General features: G+C 35.6%; 1 protein-coding gene across 1 annotated transcript in view; it reads left to right on the top strand.

Annotated features, from left to right (window-relative positions):
* The window catches only part of dock5 (dedicator of cytokinesis 5), a 98405-nt gene that overhangs the window by 70007 nt on the left and 8361 nt on the right, over positions 1-20037 (top strand). The window contains exons 37-47 of the mRNA XM_058784283.1: positions 101-220; positions 1218-1307; positions 6187-6291; positions 6840-6981; positions 8128-8209; positions 8286-8370; positions 10722-10808; positions 15058-15234; positions 15462-15545; positions 16159-16296; positions 17542-17708. Of these exons, the coding sequence (XP_058640266.1) occupies positions 101-220; positions 1218-1307; positions 6187-6291; positions 6840-6981; positions 8128-8209; positions 8286-8370; positions 10722-10808; positions 15058-15234; positions 15462-15545; positions 16159-16296; positions 17542-17708 (1277 nt within the window). The remainder of the gene's footprint in view (positions 1-100; positions 221-1217; positions 1308-6186; positions 6292-6839; positions 6982-8127; positions 8210-8285; positions 8371-10721; positions 10809-15057; positions 15235-15461; positions 15546-16158; positions 16297-17541; positions 17709-20037) is intronic.

Here is a 20037-nt window from a genome sequence, read left to right on the forward strand (position 1 = left end):
CTGAAAAGCTTGTTGCACTTGAAGATTGAAGTTGCAACACAGTTTGGTAATTATGAGATCAGTGAGATTAGCATGACTGAATGGTGCAATCTCTTTCTAGTGGTCCGACAAGCCATGTGCGCCCCACCTGATCCCATGGGACGGAACTCAGGGGTGGACACAACAAGAGCTAAAGGAAAGACTTTTTCAGGAGATAATGTGCAATCTGGACAAGGGCAAAGTATGTATTTTGCTTGTACATCTAAATGTAATACAAATACTTCCATTTAAAGACTTTTGCATGCCATTTGCTCACAGTTTTTAGGGTAGGACAACTGTAAATAACAGAAATGTTGCTATTTAACTACATTAACATTGAAAAGTTTGGGGTTGGTGAGATTTATTTAATGTTTTTAAAAGACGTCTGTTGTTCTCACCAAGGATGCATTTATTTGATTAAATGAAATAAAAAGTAAATGTTCCTGTGATTTGCTCAGCTGAATTTTCTGCATCATTACTCTGGTCTTCAGGGTCACATGATCCTTCAGAAATCATTGAGATCGTATTATAGTTTTAGTAATATTAAATTATCATTATTTCATTTCTATATACTTTTTTAAAAATTAATTTTTGCTCTAGTTTTAGTTTTTTAGTACGCTAGGTTGACCTAAAGAAGAATAAGAAATGTTGAAAACTAGATTGTATAAAATATTTTTTTATATTATATTATTATAAAATATGTTTTTATATTTCCAGATAATAGTTTCAGATAATGTTTACTTCAAGTAACAAAAAAAAAATATTTTTTTTTTCCTGGTTTTAGTTTTAACTAACTGTAATAATCTTGATGTTGATATGGAGCTCAAGAAACATTTTTATCAGGATTCTTTTATGAATAGAAAGATTTGAAAGAACAGCATTTAATTTAAATGCAAATCTTTTGTAACATCATAAGTGTCTTTAGTGTCACTTTTAATCAATTTAATGCATTCTTGCTGTATAAAAGTATTAATTTGTTAAAAGAAAAAAAATAATAATTTTTGAATGCTGTAGAAATAGTTCACCCAAAAAGCAATCTTTTGATTAATCTTTTATTAGGAAAGTCAAATATTGGTTTTGAACACTGTAAAGCAGACTATCGCAGTACAATAATTACTAAAACAATTTTGTTCCTGTCAACACGCTTCCTCGTTCATTAGCCAGACTCTGAGCTTGCTTGTTTGTTCTTTTGTCCACAGATGTGGGAGAAGGCCATCGAGATGGCCAAACAACTTGTTAAACTTCATGAAAACCAAATGTTTGATTTCATAGAGCTCAGTCAACTGCTGGTAAGACAGACCTGTCAGAATTCCCTATAGTGTCTTTGTTAATGTGATCTGAAGGTAATGCCACAGACAAACCTCCCCTGAGCTTCTGCCAAAACAGGAGACGCTCTGTGATGTACAAACATTTTAGCAAGACAGACCATCAGCTTGTCTCGTTTCACGCGCTTCATATTTATTCACATTTTGGCTGGTAACTCATAACCCTGTCTGCTGGGTAGCAGCCGTCACTCTGCACAGGAAATAAAAATGGCAATTTGCAAGCAAGAGGAGGAAGGAAACTCTGGTGCGATAACAGCTACTGTAGCAGTTACACACTCTCCTCTCAGTTCTGCCCTTGGCTCTGTTAAGTTCTCACTTGGCAGCTGCCTTCAATTAAGTCGGAAAACTTTGTTATTGGTGCCGATGGATTGGGTGGGCAACTGCTTTCAGCTTTTCCTTGTCCTGTGGTTCATAAAATTCATACTATTTTCATATTATTTTCCTTAATTCTTCTCTGATTTTAAATTGTATAGCAAAAAAGGAATGTACAGTAAAAACTGCCATAACTTAAAGGAATAGTTCACCCAAAAATGGAAGATCTGTCATTTAATAACCCTTATGATGCTCAAAATGTTGATTCTTCTGCAGAAAACAGAATATATTTTGAAGATTGTTGGTAATCAAATAGTTTCTGTTCCCATTTACATTCATTGTATTTTTCCTCCATACAGTCTTCAAAATGTCTTCTTTTATGATCCACTGAGGAAATGGGTGGACTGTCCCTTTAAATATGTTTTAAAGGAACAGAACATTTAAAAATACTTATTCTGTCATTTACTCATCCTTATGTCATTCTTAATTTCATTTCATTAATTTCATTCTATTTGATATTAGTGTAAGTGATTTTATGCGCTTTTCATATAGCTTAAATTTATTTGTATTTCAGTTGTAGTTGAGTCATTAGTCATCTTCAAGAAAGAAACATCTCTTCCATCTACACTTGACCCTATAACACTAGCACTCTCTATTCTATTTCTATTCTAACTACTTGTTTTCTTTTAATTTGTGTAGCATCTGCTTATGATCCTTGATGGTCGTTGGGACTTTATGTCTTAAGAGACCCTTTTTGCCTTTTGACATTTGCATATAATTCACAGATCTGGCCCCACTTTCTAACTTTATATGGGTGCTAAATTGCCAATGGTGTTTCCCCACTATCAAAAAGATGCTAGACAGATCACCTCTCTGGTCTCCCTATCAAACTTCAAACACATTCCAAAAAGGAGGGAATGATCCCCGTGCCAGGCACCAGACCAGTTGTCTGTCTCCACAATTTCCAATACACATCACACACACACACACCTAAAGACATTTTCTTTATTTAGGCCATAATTAAGCAGTTATAAGTTTATCTGTTATATGCATGTGTTGTATGTATATTCCCCTATTATATTAACCTAGTTAAAACCCTTTTACTTGTATTAGTTAGACTTTAAACGCCTATATTCAAGTGTATGAGTGTACCTCTGCTTTAATATCGTCTGGAGGTTACTTTCTTGGTACCTTTTTACCTTCCGGGGGGAGTCCGAGCTTCTGGCAGTTTTAAGTTCAGTAATTTAGTCAATTCACTTCGGACCAATCAACCCATGGCTGGAATGACGAAGCTCACACTCCTAAAGGAATTCATCAAGAATCTACGCATTATACATGCACCAGGACACTTTACTCAGCACCAACAAAACCAATGCAAGCAACCACAAGTATTTAGATGCGTTTCTAGGCTTCGACCCCTTTTAATTAAGGTGATGTGATTCTCTGATGGTTCAGTTAATTCCTGAAGATTAATATAATTGATGATAACCCATGTGATTAATTATGTTGATCTCACTTTGAGCTAATTTGCTACATTTGTTATAAAAAATTAACCCTCTAAAACTAACACTATACTTTCTCTCTCTCTCTCTATATATATATATATAATATAATATAATATATAAAAATATTAAAAAAAAAAAAAAAAAAAAAAAATATATATATATATATATATATATATATATATATATATATATATATATATATATATATATATATACACATATATATATATATAAAGCGTAATTTATATATATATATATATATATAACGTGAGCCTGGCTTTATAGAAACTCGCTGATCAGTTCACAGAGACAGAACAACAACACCTGGACTCTGTTTTAATCATGCTCGGGGACTTTAATAAAGCAAATCTCTCCCGTGAACTACCAAAATACAGACAGCATGTTACGTGTCCCACCAGAGACAGTAATATATTGGATTACACCACAATAAAGGATGCATATCACTTCATCCCCAGAGCAGCTTTAGGACTCTCTGGTCACTGTTTGGTTCATCTTATACTGAACCTCCAGGCAGAAACTGAAATCTGCTAAACCTGTATTAAGGTCTGTAAAGAGATGGACTAATGAAACAGAGCGGTTTTTACAAGCTTGTTTCGACCTCACTGATTGGAGTGTTTTTGAAGCTGCTGCAAACGATCTGGACGAGCTTACAGAGACTGTAACATCTTATATCAGTTTCTGTGAAGGTATGTGCATTCCTACCTTGACTCATTTAACTTGCAACAACGACAAACCATGGTTCACCGTAAAACTCAGACAGCTCCGTTAGGCAAAAGAAGATGCTTACAGGAAGGGGGACAAAGTCTTGTATAAACAGGCTGAATACACACTGGAAAAGGAGATCAGAGTGGCAAAAAGGAATTATTCTGAAAAACTAAGGATTCAGTTCACTTCCCGCCCTGAACACCTTTCCACACAACCATTAACACCTCTTGCAACCCCCCTCTCCCCCACACCTGCACTTCAGATCAGCGAAGACGATGTGTTCCAGGTCTTCCGGAAGCAGAAGAGGAAAAAAGCACCAGGCCCAGATTGTGTGACACCAGCCTGTCTGAAATTCTGTGCTGACCAGCTGGCCCCCGTCTTCACACAGATCTTCAACAGAACACTGGAGCTATGCGAAGTCCCTTCATGCTTCAAACACTCCATCATCATCCCCATCCCAAAGAAACCCAATATTACAGGACTAAATGACTACAGGCCTGTGGCTATAACGTCTGTGGTCATGAAATCATTTGAAAAACTGGTGCTGACCTACCTGAAGGACATTACTGGACCCTAGCTGGATCCTCTTCAGTTCGCTGACAGAGCAAACAGCTCTGTGGACAATGCAGTCAACATGGGACTGCATTATGTTCTGCAACATCTAGACAGACCAGAGACTTATGTGAGGATCCTGTTTGTGGACTTCAGCTCGGCCTTTAACACTATCATTCCAAACCTCCTCCTGCCCAAACTAACTCAACTCTCCGTGCTCACCTCCATCTGTCTGTTGCACCGTGGAAGCTTCTGTCACGAAAACAAATTCCTTGTATGTGTAAACATACCTGGCAATAAAGCTCATTCTGATTCTGATATACACTGTGTGCAGAATTATTAGACAAGTTGATATTCTGGTCATATTTTTTTTCCAAGAACATTTTACCAATTCCAAACCACATCAATCTTAATAGCTACTATTGATTTTGTATTTAATCATTTATAATTGATATATAATTGTCCATGAAGCCTGAAAGTCAAAAACTCCTTATTTCAGGTGTGCAGAATTATTAGGCAGGTTTTCTTTTACAGATAAAATGAGCCAAAAAAGAGATTGAACTCAAGAATAAAAAAAAAAAATTAAATTAAATGCCCATGAGAAGGATGCAATACTAATGCAATAATAGAATTAGCAAAGATAAGGCATGACCATTAGGCAGCGAAATGCTCATTGGGTCAGCACGGTCAGAAAAAACAGGTGGAGAAGAAAAGACTCATTAACTGCAAAAGAATTAAGGTGAAGAATTAGGTGAGAAACCATCAGGAACCATTTAGTCTCCAGCACCATCATTTTCCAGAACTGCAACCTTCCTGGAGTCTTCACAAGTGCAATGTGTCAGGTTCTCAGAGACTTTGCTTTGGTAAAAAAATCTTTAAAATGGCTCTCACTTAATAAGAATAACATGCTGAAGTGTTGTGAAATACATGAAGACTGATTTTAATTTTTTTTATAGGCTTTATGGACAGATACGTTGAGAGTGACTCTTGAAGGACCAGCATCACATCATCTTGTACCACTGTTTGAAGAATTTATCTTCCAGAATCTGGCAGTGTTTTAGGAGCTCATTTTTAATCAATCCTGCAAGACAGACTTTTCAGGATAGGAGATTAACTAAAATGAGCTCCCAAAACTTACTGCCAGATTCTGGAAGATGCATTCTTCAAAAAGTGGAACAAGAGGATGTGATGCTGGTCCTTTAAGAGCAACTTTTTTTAATGACTGCTGAGACCTTGATTATTATTAACCTCTTAAAATAAGCTATTAAAAGGATCATAATTTGTTGGTCTTTCCAAGTGAAGAACCAGGGGTTAAGTGCTTTGATCAAAAGCACTATGGGGGCAGATAACAGTAATTGAAGTTGACTGAAGCTTTTGTGTTAGCAGGATTATGTGCAATAGGGGTCGAATAAAGTTGTGCATTTGTCAGTTAATTTACAGAAATGGATGAATATTGGCAATAATGGTGGATATTTAGGTTGTCCTGAGTTGAAGCTGTCAAATGACTTCATAGGAATTGCAATGCGGTTCAATGCGGGCATGATGAACTCATTCACCTACATTGCATGAATAAGAGCATCGTGAATGCACATAAACCGCTCATTTTATGTCATGGTTTGAAATGACACGAGGGTGAGCAAATGATCACAGTGTTTTTGTTTTCGGCTGAACTATTCTTTTTATGCTTGACTTTAAATGCCTCAACTGCAAAAATCAAATGTAAAAACAGCAGTTGTTTTTGTACACAGAAACAGCAGGCGCAGTATTATGAGAACATCATGCACGCAATGAGACCCCAGCCGGAATATTTTGCAGTGGGATACCATGGACAAGGTTTCCCATCCTTCCTTAGGGTGAGTGAATTTTGCATTTTTAATGGCCTTTATGAAACTGAAATGAGGGATATGATTTTCAAACCATAACTTGGAGAGTTGTTCCTCGATTTGGTGCACAAATGTCTAATTTTCTGTTGTTTATGCGGTGTGAAATCTGTAAACTATGGATTAAATGGTGACACAAACATGTTGGCAGGGTCGGCTCGATGTTTGGCATTTCAGCATTAAACATTGCCAATGGAAAACAGATATTTTGATTACAGCTCTCCCCAAAGAGCTCTCTGAGTAATTGGGTTTTAACAAGAAAATAATACTTTTGTTTTCACAGTCAGGAGTTTGGAAACCCTGGCGCTACACTTTTACAGATACAAGAGCCCCTTAGACGTCTAATAAAATGAAAGGCTCTCCGCAATTATTATTTGTTGTGCATGCATATCAAGCCATGGATATCACTCGAGCAGAGACAGAAGCCAGTATATTGATAGCTAAAAGTTGCATCAGATCATGTGGTCATTCATACTGTCTTCATCAATTTTAACTTGAAGTACTCTGCCTGTTCCAAACAGAACAAAATGTTCATTTATCGTGGTAAAGAGTATGAGTGGCTGGAGGACTTTAGTTTGAAGCTGATGTCTCAGTTTCCCAATGCAGTGAAGATGACCAGCACATCGCCCCCTGGTGACAACATCTGTAACTCATCCGGTCAACGTATCCTTGACTCTTAGCACAGCAAAATAGTGACATTTTAGGTCAAATTGTGTTGAATATTTAATTGTTTTTATTTTTTTTGATTCATTATATATGTTAAAATTATTTTATTATTTATTTTGTTTCTTTATTTATTTAAAACATTTACTATTATACAATAGTTTTCTGGTCAGTATTTTTTTTTTTTTTTAAAGAACTTAATGATTTTATTTGGAAAGGATGCATTAAATTGATCAAAAGTGACAGTAAAAGACTTTTATCATAAAATAATATCATGCAGTTCTTTTGAACTTTCTATTCATCAAAGAATCTCGAAAAAATGTATCACATTCAACATGGTTTTCTATGAAAATATGGAGCTTGGAACTTTTTTCAACATAGATGTTTTTTTTTTTTTGACTAGCAAATCACTACATTGGAATGATTTCTGAAGGATCATGTGGTACTGAAGACTGGAGTAATGATGCATTGCATTACAGCAATAAATTACAATTTGAGGTATATTAAAACAGAAAACGGCTTTTTAAAATGGTAATATTTCGTAATATTACTGATTTGACTTTATTTTGATCAAATAAATGCAGCCTTGTTGAGCATAAGAGACTAATTCCAAAAGCATAAAAAAAAAAAAAAACCTTTAAATGGTACTGTAGATTTACATATTTACAGTATTTAGATTTATGATGGATAGAATGTATAGATTAGTGGAACTTTTATTTGGAAGTATTTAAATACTTGTGACACCTTTATGTGTCTGAATGTCATTGCATTGGATTCAAAAATATCAAAGCAAGTGGACTTTATATTAAAATATAGCATTTTAAAACATTTCACAGCTACTTGCCTTTATAATTTGTTATATAATGCAGTGACATTCAGACTTTTTTAGTTGTTACTCTTTTAAAACCAAAACATTTAAAATCACCTTTTCTGCAAACTGTTTTAAGATCTAGAGATCCAAAATGGTGCAGTGAATTTTTTACATCGAGTACTCATTAAAATGCTTGCTATGGTTGACCTACTGACCCCAAGCGTGTGAATGGTAGTGTTTGTGCTTCAGATTAAACAAGTACTGTGTCCGAATGCTTTTTGGGGCCAAATGACAGGAATGTGAACAGCTTTCTACCCTTAATCAATTCTCCGCAGATATTCAGTGTTTTACGGTGAAGCCTGTCTTAAACTTACCTTCACAGTTCAAGGACAAGGAACTTCCTGAACAAATCCTCAAGTATGAATTCACACACTTGTCACCATTAAAATCTCGTAGAAATAAGGCTCTTGTAGATCTTCTGTTGTTTTCTCAGTTATTACAGAACAAATGAGGTGGAAAAGTTCCAATATTCAAGACCATTCAGGAAAGGAGAAAAAGTTCCTGACAACGAGTTTGCTGTGAGTTATGATTTATATTGTTGGTGTTATCACATACACGCATGAAAGCATTGAACAAATATTGAAGTGCGGCGGGTTGACCAGATGAAGCAGATGAGGATAATTAGGGTGCATGAAACAACAGATTTCAGATTAAACTCGGCTGATATTTTTCTCGTAACATTGTTGACATTATATACAGGTGCTGGTCATATAATTAGAATATCATCAAAAAGTTTATTTATTTCACTAATTCCATTCAAAAAGTGAAACTTGTATATTATATTCATTCATTACACACAGACTGATATATTTCAAATGTTTATTTCTTTTAATTTTGATGATTATAACTGACAACTAAGGAAAATCCCAAATTCAGTATCTCAGAAAATTAGAATATTTACATTTGAGTTTCAATTAATGACCATCCTTACAGTATAAATTCTGGGTATCTCTTGTTCTTTGAAACCACATTAATGGGGAAGACTGCTGACTTGGCAATGATCCAGAAGACGAACATTGACGCCCTCTACAAAGAGGGTAAGTCACAGAGGGTCATTACTGAAAGGTGTGGCTGTTTACAGAGTGCTGTATCAAAGCATATTAAATGCAAAGTTGACTGGAAGGAAGAATTTGGGTAGGAAAAGGTGCACAAGCAACTGGGATGACCGCAAGCTTGAGAATACTGTCAAGTAAACCTGATTGAAACACTTGTTAGAGCTTCACAAGGAGTGGACTGAAGCTGGAGTCAGTGCATCAAGAGTCACCACGCTCAGACGTCTTCAGGAAAAGGGCTACCAAGCCACTTCTGAACCAGAGACAACGTCAGAAGTGTCTTACCTGGGCTGTGGAGAAAAAGAACTGGACTGTTGCTCAGTGGTCCAAAGTCGTCTTTTCAGATGAAAGTAAATTTTGCATTTCATTTGGAAATCAAGGTCCCAGAGTCTGGAGGAAGAGTGGAGAGGCACAGAATCCATGTTGCAGGTCCAAGTCCAGTGTGAAGTTTACACAGTCTGTGATGATTTGGACTGCCATGTAATCTGCTGGTGTTGATTCACTGTGTTTTCTGAGGTCCAAGGTCAACGCAGCCGTGTACCAGGAAGTTTTAGAGCACTTCATGCATCCTGCTGCTGACCAACTTTATGGCGATGCAGATTTCATTTTCCAACAGGACTTGGCACCTGCACACACTGCCAAAGCAACCAGTATCCGGTTTAAGGACCATGGTATCCCTGTTCTTAATTGGCCAGCAAACTCGCCTGACCTTAACCCCATAGAAAATCGATGGGGTATTGTGAAGAGGAAGATGCGATATGCCAGACCCAACAATGCAGAAGAGCTGAAGGCCACTATCAGAGCAACCTGGGCTCTCATAACACCTGAGCAGTGCCACAGACTGATCGACTCCATGCCACGCCGCATTGCTGCAGTAATTCAGGCAAAAGGAGCCCCAACTAAGTACTGAGTGCTGTACATGCTCATACTTTTCATGTTCATACTTTTCAGTTGGCCAAGATTTCTAAAAACCCTTTCTTTGCATTGGTCTTAAGTAATATTCTAATTTTCTGAGATACTGAATTTGGGATTTTCCTTAGTTGTCAGTTATAATCATCAAAATTAAAAGAAATAAACATTTGAAATATATCAGTCTGTGTGGAATGAATGAACATAATATACAAGTTTCACTTTTTGAATGGAATTAGTGAAATAAAGAAACTTTTTGATGATATTCTAATTATATGACCAGCACCTGTACATATTTTAGCACGTCTCAGTCGAAACTGTTAAGCGAGCTTCAGTTTCAAGTGTCAGACTCAAACCTGCGAGTGAATGGTTGATGGTTTTCATCAAGATTTTTTGTGACCTGCAAAGGAAATGAATGCAGGGATCCCAGTCATGACAAACCTGAAATCCTCATCTGAAAAAATGGGTATTTCCAAATTTTAAAGAAATAATTCAAATGCATCACAGTTTTATTTGCTTTCAAACTGTGAAAAATAAAACAAAATCTTAACTATTTCTTGATATCTGACCCCATTGTGCCCTTGATCAATGACGGGAAATACCAGCTACTAATATCCTTTTAATAACCAAGGGCAAAGCAATCATTTAAAATGTTCAGTTTGCCACCTCCTGATGATAATAATAATGAATTCAATACCCAATAACTCTTTTAAAAGAAAGTGGATGCTCTCTAACACGCAAGGATTGCCAATAAAATTGAATGTTGTTGTGATTCTGTGAACCATTTCACTAGCTTTCTACACAAGAGCCTGTAATTTATCCCTATATAATTATTCATAAATGGAGATGATAAATCTTTAGATCTTGGAACTGTGTGTAACTGTGTCTCTCTGTCTTTAACCTCACAGACTATGTGGATCGAAAGGACCACCTATATTACAGCGTACCGCTTCCCAGGAATCCTCAAGTGGTTTGAAGTGAAATCCATGTCTGTGGTGAGTTACTAAAATGTCAAATGTGTCTATGAACAAAAATACTGATTTTAACATATCAAAATGAATCCTATTCATTTTCTTCACAAATGTACCTTATTTTGCTCATTTCATTATTGCATGTTACTGTTTTTGTAATCTTTCATTAAATTGTAATGACTTTTTCTGCCTTTGCATTCTGCAATAATATTTCTGCTGATGAAATGATAGTCCAGTCTCTAGATATGCTCTTTTATGTCTTTCTCATAAGTGTACACTTTTAAAAGTTTGGGGTCTTTTTTCTTGTAATTACTATTGTTTTGTTTTTGTTTTTTTTTAATAAAAAAAAAAAGGTAATAGTTATTTTTATTAATTTTGTTAAAGAATCCAACAGAACAATACAAAATACAAAATAATTGCATTCTTTTTAGTGCTGTCAAACGATTAATCGTGATTAATCGCATCCAAAATAAAAGTTTATGTTTACATAATATATGTATGTGTACTGTGTATATTTATTATGTACAGTTGTGCTCAAATTAATCATACCCTTGGTAAATATGATCAAAGAAGGCTGTGAAGAAGAAATTTTTTTTATTTTAAACAATTTACAAAAATTTAGCCTTTCATTGGAGAATAAGAATTTCAAATGGGAGAAAAATCTCATTATGAAATAAATGTTTTTCTCTAATACACATTGGCCATAATTAATCATACCCTTTTATTCAAACTTTTTTGCAACCTCCTTTTTCCAAGATATCAGCTCTGAGTCTTCTCCTATAATTCTTGATAAGTTTAGAGAACATCTGACAAGAGATCAGAGACCATTCCTTCATCCAGAATCACTCCAGATCCTTCAGATTCACAGCCATTAGTACTACTTCTCTTCAGTTCACCCCACTCATTTTCTGTAGGGTTCAGGTCAGGGAACTGGGATGGCCATGGCAGAAGCTTGGTTTTGTTCTCAGTGGCCTATTTTTGTTTTGATTTTGATGTTTGTCCTGTTGGAAGATCCAGCCACAGCCCATTATAAGATTTCTAGCATGGACAGTCAGTATTTAATTTTTTATCTGTTGGTAGTTGATAGAATCATTGATGCCATGATGCCAACAAGATATCCAGGATTTCTGGCAGAAAAATAGGCCCACAACATTAAAGATACAGCAGTATATTTCATTGTACACATGGGGTACTTTTTTATTCCTGTGTTCACCAAACCCATCTTGAGTGTTTGCTGCTAAAAAGCTCATTTTTTAGTTTCATCTGACCATAGAGTCCAGTCCCGTTTGAAGTTCCAGTAGTGTCTAGCAAATGAATATGCTGGAGTTTGTTTTTGGATGAAAGTGTTTTCTTTTCTAGAATTTTCTTGAAACCCTCCCAAACAACATGTGGTGATGTAGGTGCTGTTTGATAAGTTTTTTGAGGCTTTCTGACCAAAGACTCAACTGTTTTCTGCAATTCTTCAGCTGTGATCATTGGAGCGTCTTTGGCCACTCAAACTATCCTTCTCACCGTGCATTAGGACGATATAGACACACGTTCTCTTCCAGACAGATTTGTAACATTTTCTGTTTATTGGAAATTTTTAATTATTGCCCTGATGGTGGAAATGGGTATTTTTAATGGTTTAGCTCTGTTCTTACAGCCACTTTCTAATTTGTGAAACTTAACAATCTGTTGCTGCACAACAGAAATACATTCTTTGGTTTTTCTCATTGTGATGATGATTAAGGGAGTTTGGCCTTTGTTTCCCCTCATATTTATATTCCTGTGTAACAGGAAGCCATAGCTGGATAATTTCATGTTCCTAGTCACCCTGGTGTGATGATAAATGCAAATATGAATGGGAATATACTTCAGAGATATTTCAATCATAAGAATTTTTTAGGGGTACCAATAATTGTGGCCATTGTGTACTAGAGAAAAATATTCATTTCATAATGTGATTTTCCCCCACTTTTACTTTTTTTTTGTTGCTTAAATTAAAGGTTAGATTTTTAAAAATTTTGAATGAAAGATCAAATGGATAAACAAATGCGGAGTTATTTTCACAGCCGCCTTTGATCATATTTACCAAGGGTATGAATAATTTTTAGCACAACTGTATATATAAATGCAAACACATGCATGTGTGTATTTTGAAAATATTTACATGTATATATTTATATTCTTATATTCTTGTTCTTTATATTTGATATTATAAATAAGTATATTTAATATATAAACATAACATATATATTTCTTAAATATATACATGCATGTGTTTGTATTTATATATACATAATTAATATACACAGTATACACTCATATTGTAAACAAAAACTTTTTTGAATGCGATTAATCGTGATTAATCATTTGACAGCACTAATTCTTTTATATTGTGTATAAATATTACAGTTATCAGTAGAGTATGTAATAATATTTAATACGGTAAAATGTTTAGCAAGGCTGCATTTATTTAATCAAACATACAAAGAAACAGTAATATTTGTTAAATATTATTACCATTTAAAATGAGTGTTTGCTATTTGAATATATTTTAAAATGTAATGTATTCCTGTGATGCAAAGCTGCATTTTTAGCATCATTACTCCAGTCTTTAGTGTCGTGATCAAAGAATCAGAATCAGAAAGAGCTTTTATTGCCCAGTATGCTTGCACATACAAGGAATTTGTTTTAGTGTCATAAGCTTCCAGTTTACAGAGACAACAACGACACACATACAATAAAAATAAGATGAGTATAAAAAATACACATATGTAAATATAAATATTTAACTGTTCATAAGGTAGATTGCCTGGGGGAAGAAACTGTTCTTGTGCCTGGCTGTCCTGGTATTTGGGGCTCTGTAGCGTCGGCCAGATGACAAAAGTTCAAAAAGGGGATGACTTGGATGTGAGGGATCCAGAGTGATTTTCTGAGCCCTTTTCCTCACTCTGGATGTATACAGTTCTTGAAGGGTGGGCAGGGGAGCACCAGTAATCCTTTCAGCAGTCCGAACCGTTCCCTGTAGTCTTCTGATCCCTGATTTTGTAGCTGAGCCAAACCAGACAGTTATTGAAGTGCACAGGACAGACTCAATGACGGCTGAGTAGAACTGTTTCAGCAGCTTCTATGGCAGGTTAAACTTCCTCAGCCAGTGAAGAAAGTACAACCTTTGTTGGACTTTTTTACAATGGAGTTGATGTGAGTGTCCCAATTCAGGTCCTGAGAGATGATGGATGTCTCCACTGCCGTCACAGTGCTTTCTATGATGGTGAGTGGAGAGAGAGCAGGGGGGTTTCTTCTGAAGTCCACGATCATCTCCACTGTTTTGAGCGAGTTGAGCTCCAGGTTGTTAAGACTGCACCAGACAGTCAGCTCTTTAACCACCTGTCTGTAAGCAGACTCGTCTCCGTCCTGGATGAGGCCGATGAGTGTGGTGTCGCATTACGCTTTCGTCAACTTACAGGTTATAACGTTGATTAGCTATATGGGCGCTTAGTTTTTCTTGTTGTTTAGTACACTTGGCCAAAATCTCATGATACGAAGCTCTATAGGCACAGGATAAAAACGTACAAATGTGTATTGGCTACAACTAGACGGCAAATGTAACTCTTCTCCACTCTTCAAACACAAAAAATTTGCCTTAACAGACATAGTGTTTAAGTAAAGAAAATGCTGTTCTTATTCAAACATAAGTTATTTATTTATCCTTGCATTGTAAACAAGCAGAGATCTGTCTCCCCAGGCTGTGTGCGGCACTTATTTTGAATGGAGGCGGGGTGAAGTTACGAGGTTTCACTGATAGTTTGAGGATCCAATGGCGTTACGAAGTTTTACTGGCAAGCTCTTTTAATTGCTTTTCATTGATTAAATATTTGTAAAACCCTCAAACAGACTAAGGAAGACCAACAGCACTGTTTTAAAATGATAACAACAAAATATTATAGAGATATGAAGTTCGGATAATTTTCCCACGGGGCACCTGACTGGACTAGGATATGGCGACTGCCATACTCTGCCATACGGAAACGTATGTTTTAAATTCGACTCGTTTCAATGATTCAGTGTCGACTCCTTTCTTTTGAGAGACAATTACTTTATACACGGTGCACTTTCAGATTTAAAACTTTGTAGGATGTTTTCATTCACTTAGAGCTGTGTTACACACTGCATGAAAGGTAATTTTCAAAAATCCATAATAGGGGCACTTTAATTTCTTTCAAAAAACAGGTCGTCTACGATCAGATTTTACAATAATAATCAGTCTAATGTTGTCAATTGTTTGTAGGAAGAGATCAGCCCTTTGGACAACGCCATAGAAACCATGGAGCTGGCCAATGAGAAGCTGAGTAATCTGGTGCAGCAGCAGGCATGTGACCGTTCTCTTCCTGTGCACCCCCTCTCCATGATGCTCAATGGAATCGTGGACCCGGCTGTCATGGGGGGCTTTTCCAACTATGAGAAGGTTAGTCTTTCTCCTCTTCTGCTGCTTCTATTAATATTTAACCAAAAGAAATCAAGCCCAAATCAAGCTACCCACCTGATAATACTGGCTGAATCAGTCAAATGTGCTCCACAGTTGCTCTGTACCTTTTCTCCTGGTCAGATATGAAAAATTGATGTGTTCCTCGAGGCTTTAGGTCTGATGGAGCACTGGCTGATATTAATTGAAATTTTTGTTTCGCCCCTCAGGCGTTTTTCACAGAGGCCTACATGAAGAACAACCCCGACCACCTGGAACGCATTGAAGTCTTAAAACACCTGATCGCATTGCAGGTGACACTTCTGCAGATCTGTATTGTGTTTAAAGCTTTACACAATGCACAATACAGTATATACACAGAGGTGTGGGAGATAGGACTAAAATGTTATACTGTGGTAGCTGTGTGTATCAAAATGGATTAGTGAAAAATGGCTTATACACTGTTGTTCAAATGTTTGGGATCAGTAAGATTTTTTTTCAGTAAGTCTCTTATGCTCACCATATTTCATAAAAAATACCAGAAAATATTGTGAAATAGTATTGCAGCTTGAAATGTTTTTTTTTATTTCAATGTATTTTAAAGTGTAATTTATTCCTGTGATGTAAAGCTGAATTTTCAGCATCACTACTACTGTCTTCAGTGTTCGGTTCTTTAGAAATCATTCTAATATGCTGATATGCTGCTCAAGAAACATTTCTTATTATCAGTGTTGAAAACAGTTGTGCTGCTTAATATTTTTGTAGAAACTATGAGTCTTTGATGAATAGAAAGATTAAAAATAGCAATTTAAAAAAAAAAAAAAATGTCTTATTGAAATCAGCTGCTGTAAAAGAATCAAAGTCTTAAATTCATTTGAGTGTTAAATTTTTAATTTTCAAAATGCTTTAATGTCTGTTTCCTCTCAGACCCCGCTGCTTGATGAAGGGATCCGGATCCATGGAGAAAAATCCACAGAGCAGCTCAAACCCCTTCACAACAGACTTGTCACCTGCTTCCAGGACCTGCGTGCTAAAGTGGAGAAACTCTACGGTGTCATTACTCTAGTGAGTCTGACGGATTCGACTCTAAAGAAGGGATTTGTGAGAGACAGACAGAGGTTTTGCAGTTTCTGGGAGGAAATGTTTCAGATCTGAGGAAGTGATTCATATGGGATATTGTCTAACAGTTTCTTTGAAGGAGTTTTGAAATCAGCTAAGACAACATAAGGTTCAGTTCTGTGAGACTGTAGACTACATGAGGGAGGACAGATCTGCTTTGATGAAGTGACTGTTGTCTGTGTGTGTCAGGTTTTTGCTATATTTGCAGGTTTATTTCATCCCCACAAATGTAGTAAAACCCTACACTTTTTAGTCTCTTCATTAGGATGTTTTTTCTTTGTGTATGCCACAAGTTTGGTTCCCAAAGGAAAAATATCTTAAAGGCGAAGTATGTCATTGTTTTGATGTTAAAATACTTTCCCCCATCCCAGATTATATGCAGAGACAGCTACAAGCAGTTCTTATTAGATGGCACACAACTCATCCCTTAATTTTTGCCTATAATGCAAGCATGAATTAATATTAAAATCAGACTTGTTGTGTAGAAGCATGCTACAGTATGCTTTACTTGGAAATTTTTACTCTAAGTAAAAAATACCACATACTTACAATACAGTTCAGAAGTTTAAAGTTAAGATTTTTACATTTTTCTAAAATATTTTCTTATGCTCACTTTATTAACTCACTTCATTGACTCATGACTTCATTTATGTAATTAAAAATCTAATAAAAACAGCAGTATTGTGAAATATTATTACAATTTAAAATAACTGTCTTCCATTGTAATGTATTTTAAAATTAAATTTATTCCTGTAAATTAGCCAGTCTTCAGTGTCACATGATCCTTTAGAGATCATTCTAAAATGCTGATTTGCTGCTTATAAGTAAACATTTCTTATTATCATCATTGTTGTTCTGCTTAATATTTTGATGAAATGGTGATACATTTTATCCCGGGTTTTTTTAATGAATAGAAGGTTTAAAAGAACAGCATTTATTTGAAACAGAAACATTTAGTAACATTAAAAATGTTAATGTGTTAAATTACTGTATGTTTAGACCAATTTAATGCATCCTTGCAAAATTAACAGTAAAACATTTCTAAATACTGGCCAATTCACATATATGAGTGCTGAAAGTTCAAAGATAGATTTTAGGTTTGAGTTGAATTACACTATAAGTCAGTGAGATCCACGCCAGGCCCATGATATATATATATATTAAAAAAAAAACCTGCTTGTGTATTTCCAGCCCTGCTCTCTGACAGAGAAGAAGAAAAGTCGTGTGGGGTCGGTGGTGATGCCATACATCATGTCCTCCACGCTCAGAAGGATGTCCACCATCTCAAACGCTTCCTCTGGACACTCCAGCGGCTCGGGTTCCTCTGACGGAAACTCCTCCAGACCTGCTTCCCAGGAGTCAGTATTCACTGCATCCTGTTTTCTCATTTCTAGAAATAAACTCCCTCGTTTTCAGCACTGCATTGAGGGCTAATTTGCTGCAGTACAGAGTTCCTGTGGTCCTGAAAGGTCACGGAATGATTCAGTTTCCCATGTAATTACGCTTTCTGCTAGTGGACAAACATGACATTAATCCATTTAACCTCTGTGTTTAATTGGCTCTTGTAGGTGCTGGATAAGTGGATTCTTGTTAAACAAGTCTTTAATTACCGTTAACTCCCCAATAATTTAGATAATAAAAAAAAAAAGCTCATCTTTGAAAAAAAGAGAGTAAATGACACCCTTAACCAGTTTTCACTGATCAGCCTGTTTTCTCTTGAGTATTTGCAGATTAAATCATCTCAAATTAGTCATTCGTAACTGGTCAGAACACTTGCCTTTTAGTATTTTTTTCTGCAAAGTTATTATTGTGATTGAATGATGCCTAGTGGGAAAAAACATGGAAAATGCCGTTTCCATTTTTCTTCCCCTCTCACCTTGCTTCGTTTGACGTCATCCTGGTATGTGCTTTGATTACTGAGAAAATGTTCTTGGTATTTAATTCTTAATTTATTGTGACTAAATTCTTAATTGTTAATTAAGACATAATATAGTTTATTTATGACATTTTCCCTCCCTAAGAGGAATTTTGAGGGGAAAATTAAGATAAACTAAAATTTAACGAAAATAAGAGGGGAAATTAGGTATTTTGATTACAGCCACTTTACAATATATATGTTTATAACAACATATTATAATTATTTGTGCGTGTGTGTGTGTGTATGTGTACATATATGTATGTATGTATGTATGTATGTATGTATGTATATACACACAGGGTGCAATTTGTAGGGAGGACGTGGGGGATTTCCCCCCCTCTGGTCTATGCATCCTTGCCTCTGCTGAATTATTTTTATAAAATGGCTATGAAGTGCCATTCTGAATCAAATGATTCGCGATATGTGATCCGATTGGAGCGCTTTGAAACAATGAATTGTTTTGCGACGCAATGGTTTAACGGACTCGGAGTTTCAAAAAGCTCCGTTGATACTGTTCTTTGCTCGCTTTTTTGATATAATTTATTATTTGTGTGAATCACCAGGGAAATGAAATCATTGCAATTAATAGGCCTAACTTACAATGTTTTTATTAAATTGTGATCACGTTAAATACAGTTTCCGTAGTATTAAAAACATTTCATGATGTAACTAATGATGTCTAATGATGTCTAATTTACTTGCCTAAAATATGGATTTATGATGTGCGTTGTTAAGATTACATTAGGCTATAACCTTACCCTGGAGAGAAAATGTTTTCAAAAGCATCCCCCCCTCTGCTTTTTTCACAAATTGCACCGTGTGTATATATATATGTATATATGTATATCAGGGATGGGCAACTTTGGTCTTGGAGGGCTGGTGTCCTGCAGAGTTCAGCTCCAACCCTAATCAAATACACCTGCCTGTAGCTTTCTAGTGATCTTGAAGACATTGATTAGCTGTGTACTGTACATAGCCACGTTATATATATATGCCATGTTATATATATGTATATATGCCACGTTATAAAAAATATAAAAAAATCTTAGATTATGGAAATTAAATTCGAAATATATAGCCTAATTTATAATGAAAATAATGTCTCATTATTGTAATCGGAAAGATGATTGATTCCCATGCCTCTTAAACTGAAGTAAATACAGCGATCTGTCACGCCATATTAAATAGCGTGAAAAAACACATTATTGTAATATAGCCTACGTATTGTTTGTATTACGCTATAAAACTGACAGATTTTGAAAGCTGAGATTTGGAATATCTCCCAGTGCTCCCAATCTGGGCCATTTGCATGTGCAAAAGGCTAGAATATACTCTCAAAATATTATAAATTTAATGTTTATTCTCGAAACATTACGACTTTGTCATACATACATATATATACAGTGGGTACAGAAAGTATTCAGACCCCCTTACATTTTTCACTCTTTGTTATATTGCAGCCATTTGCTAAAATCATTTAAGTTCATTTTTTTTCCTCATTAATGTACACACAGCACCCCATATTGACAGAAAAACACAGAATTGTTGACATTTTTGCAGATTTATTAAAAAAGAAAAACTGAAATATCACATGGTCCTAAGTATTCAGACCCTTTGCTCAGTATTTAGTAGAAGTACCCTTTTGATCTAATACAGCCATGAGTCTTTTTGGGAAAGATGCAACAAGTTTTTCACACCTGGATTTGGGGATCCTCTGCCATTCCTCCTTGCAGATCCTCTTTCATCATGTTTGAAGGAAACCAGGCATT

The sequence above is a fragment of the Onychostoma macrolepis genome, chromosome 08 (assembly GCF_012432095.1).
Source record: "Onychostoma macrolepis isolate SWU-2019 chromosome 08, ASM1243209v1, whole genome shotgun sequence".
In the NCBI taxonomy this organism is placed as follows: Eukaryota; Metazoa; Chordata; class Actinopteri; order Cypriniformes; family Cyprinidae; genus Onychostoma; species Onychostoma macrolepis.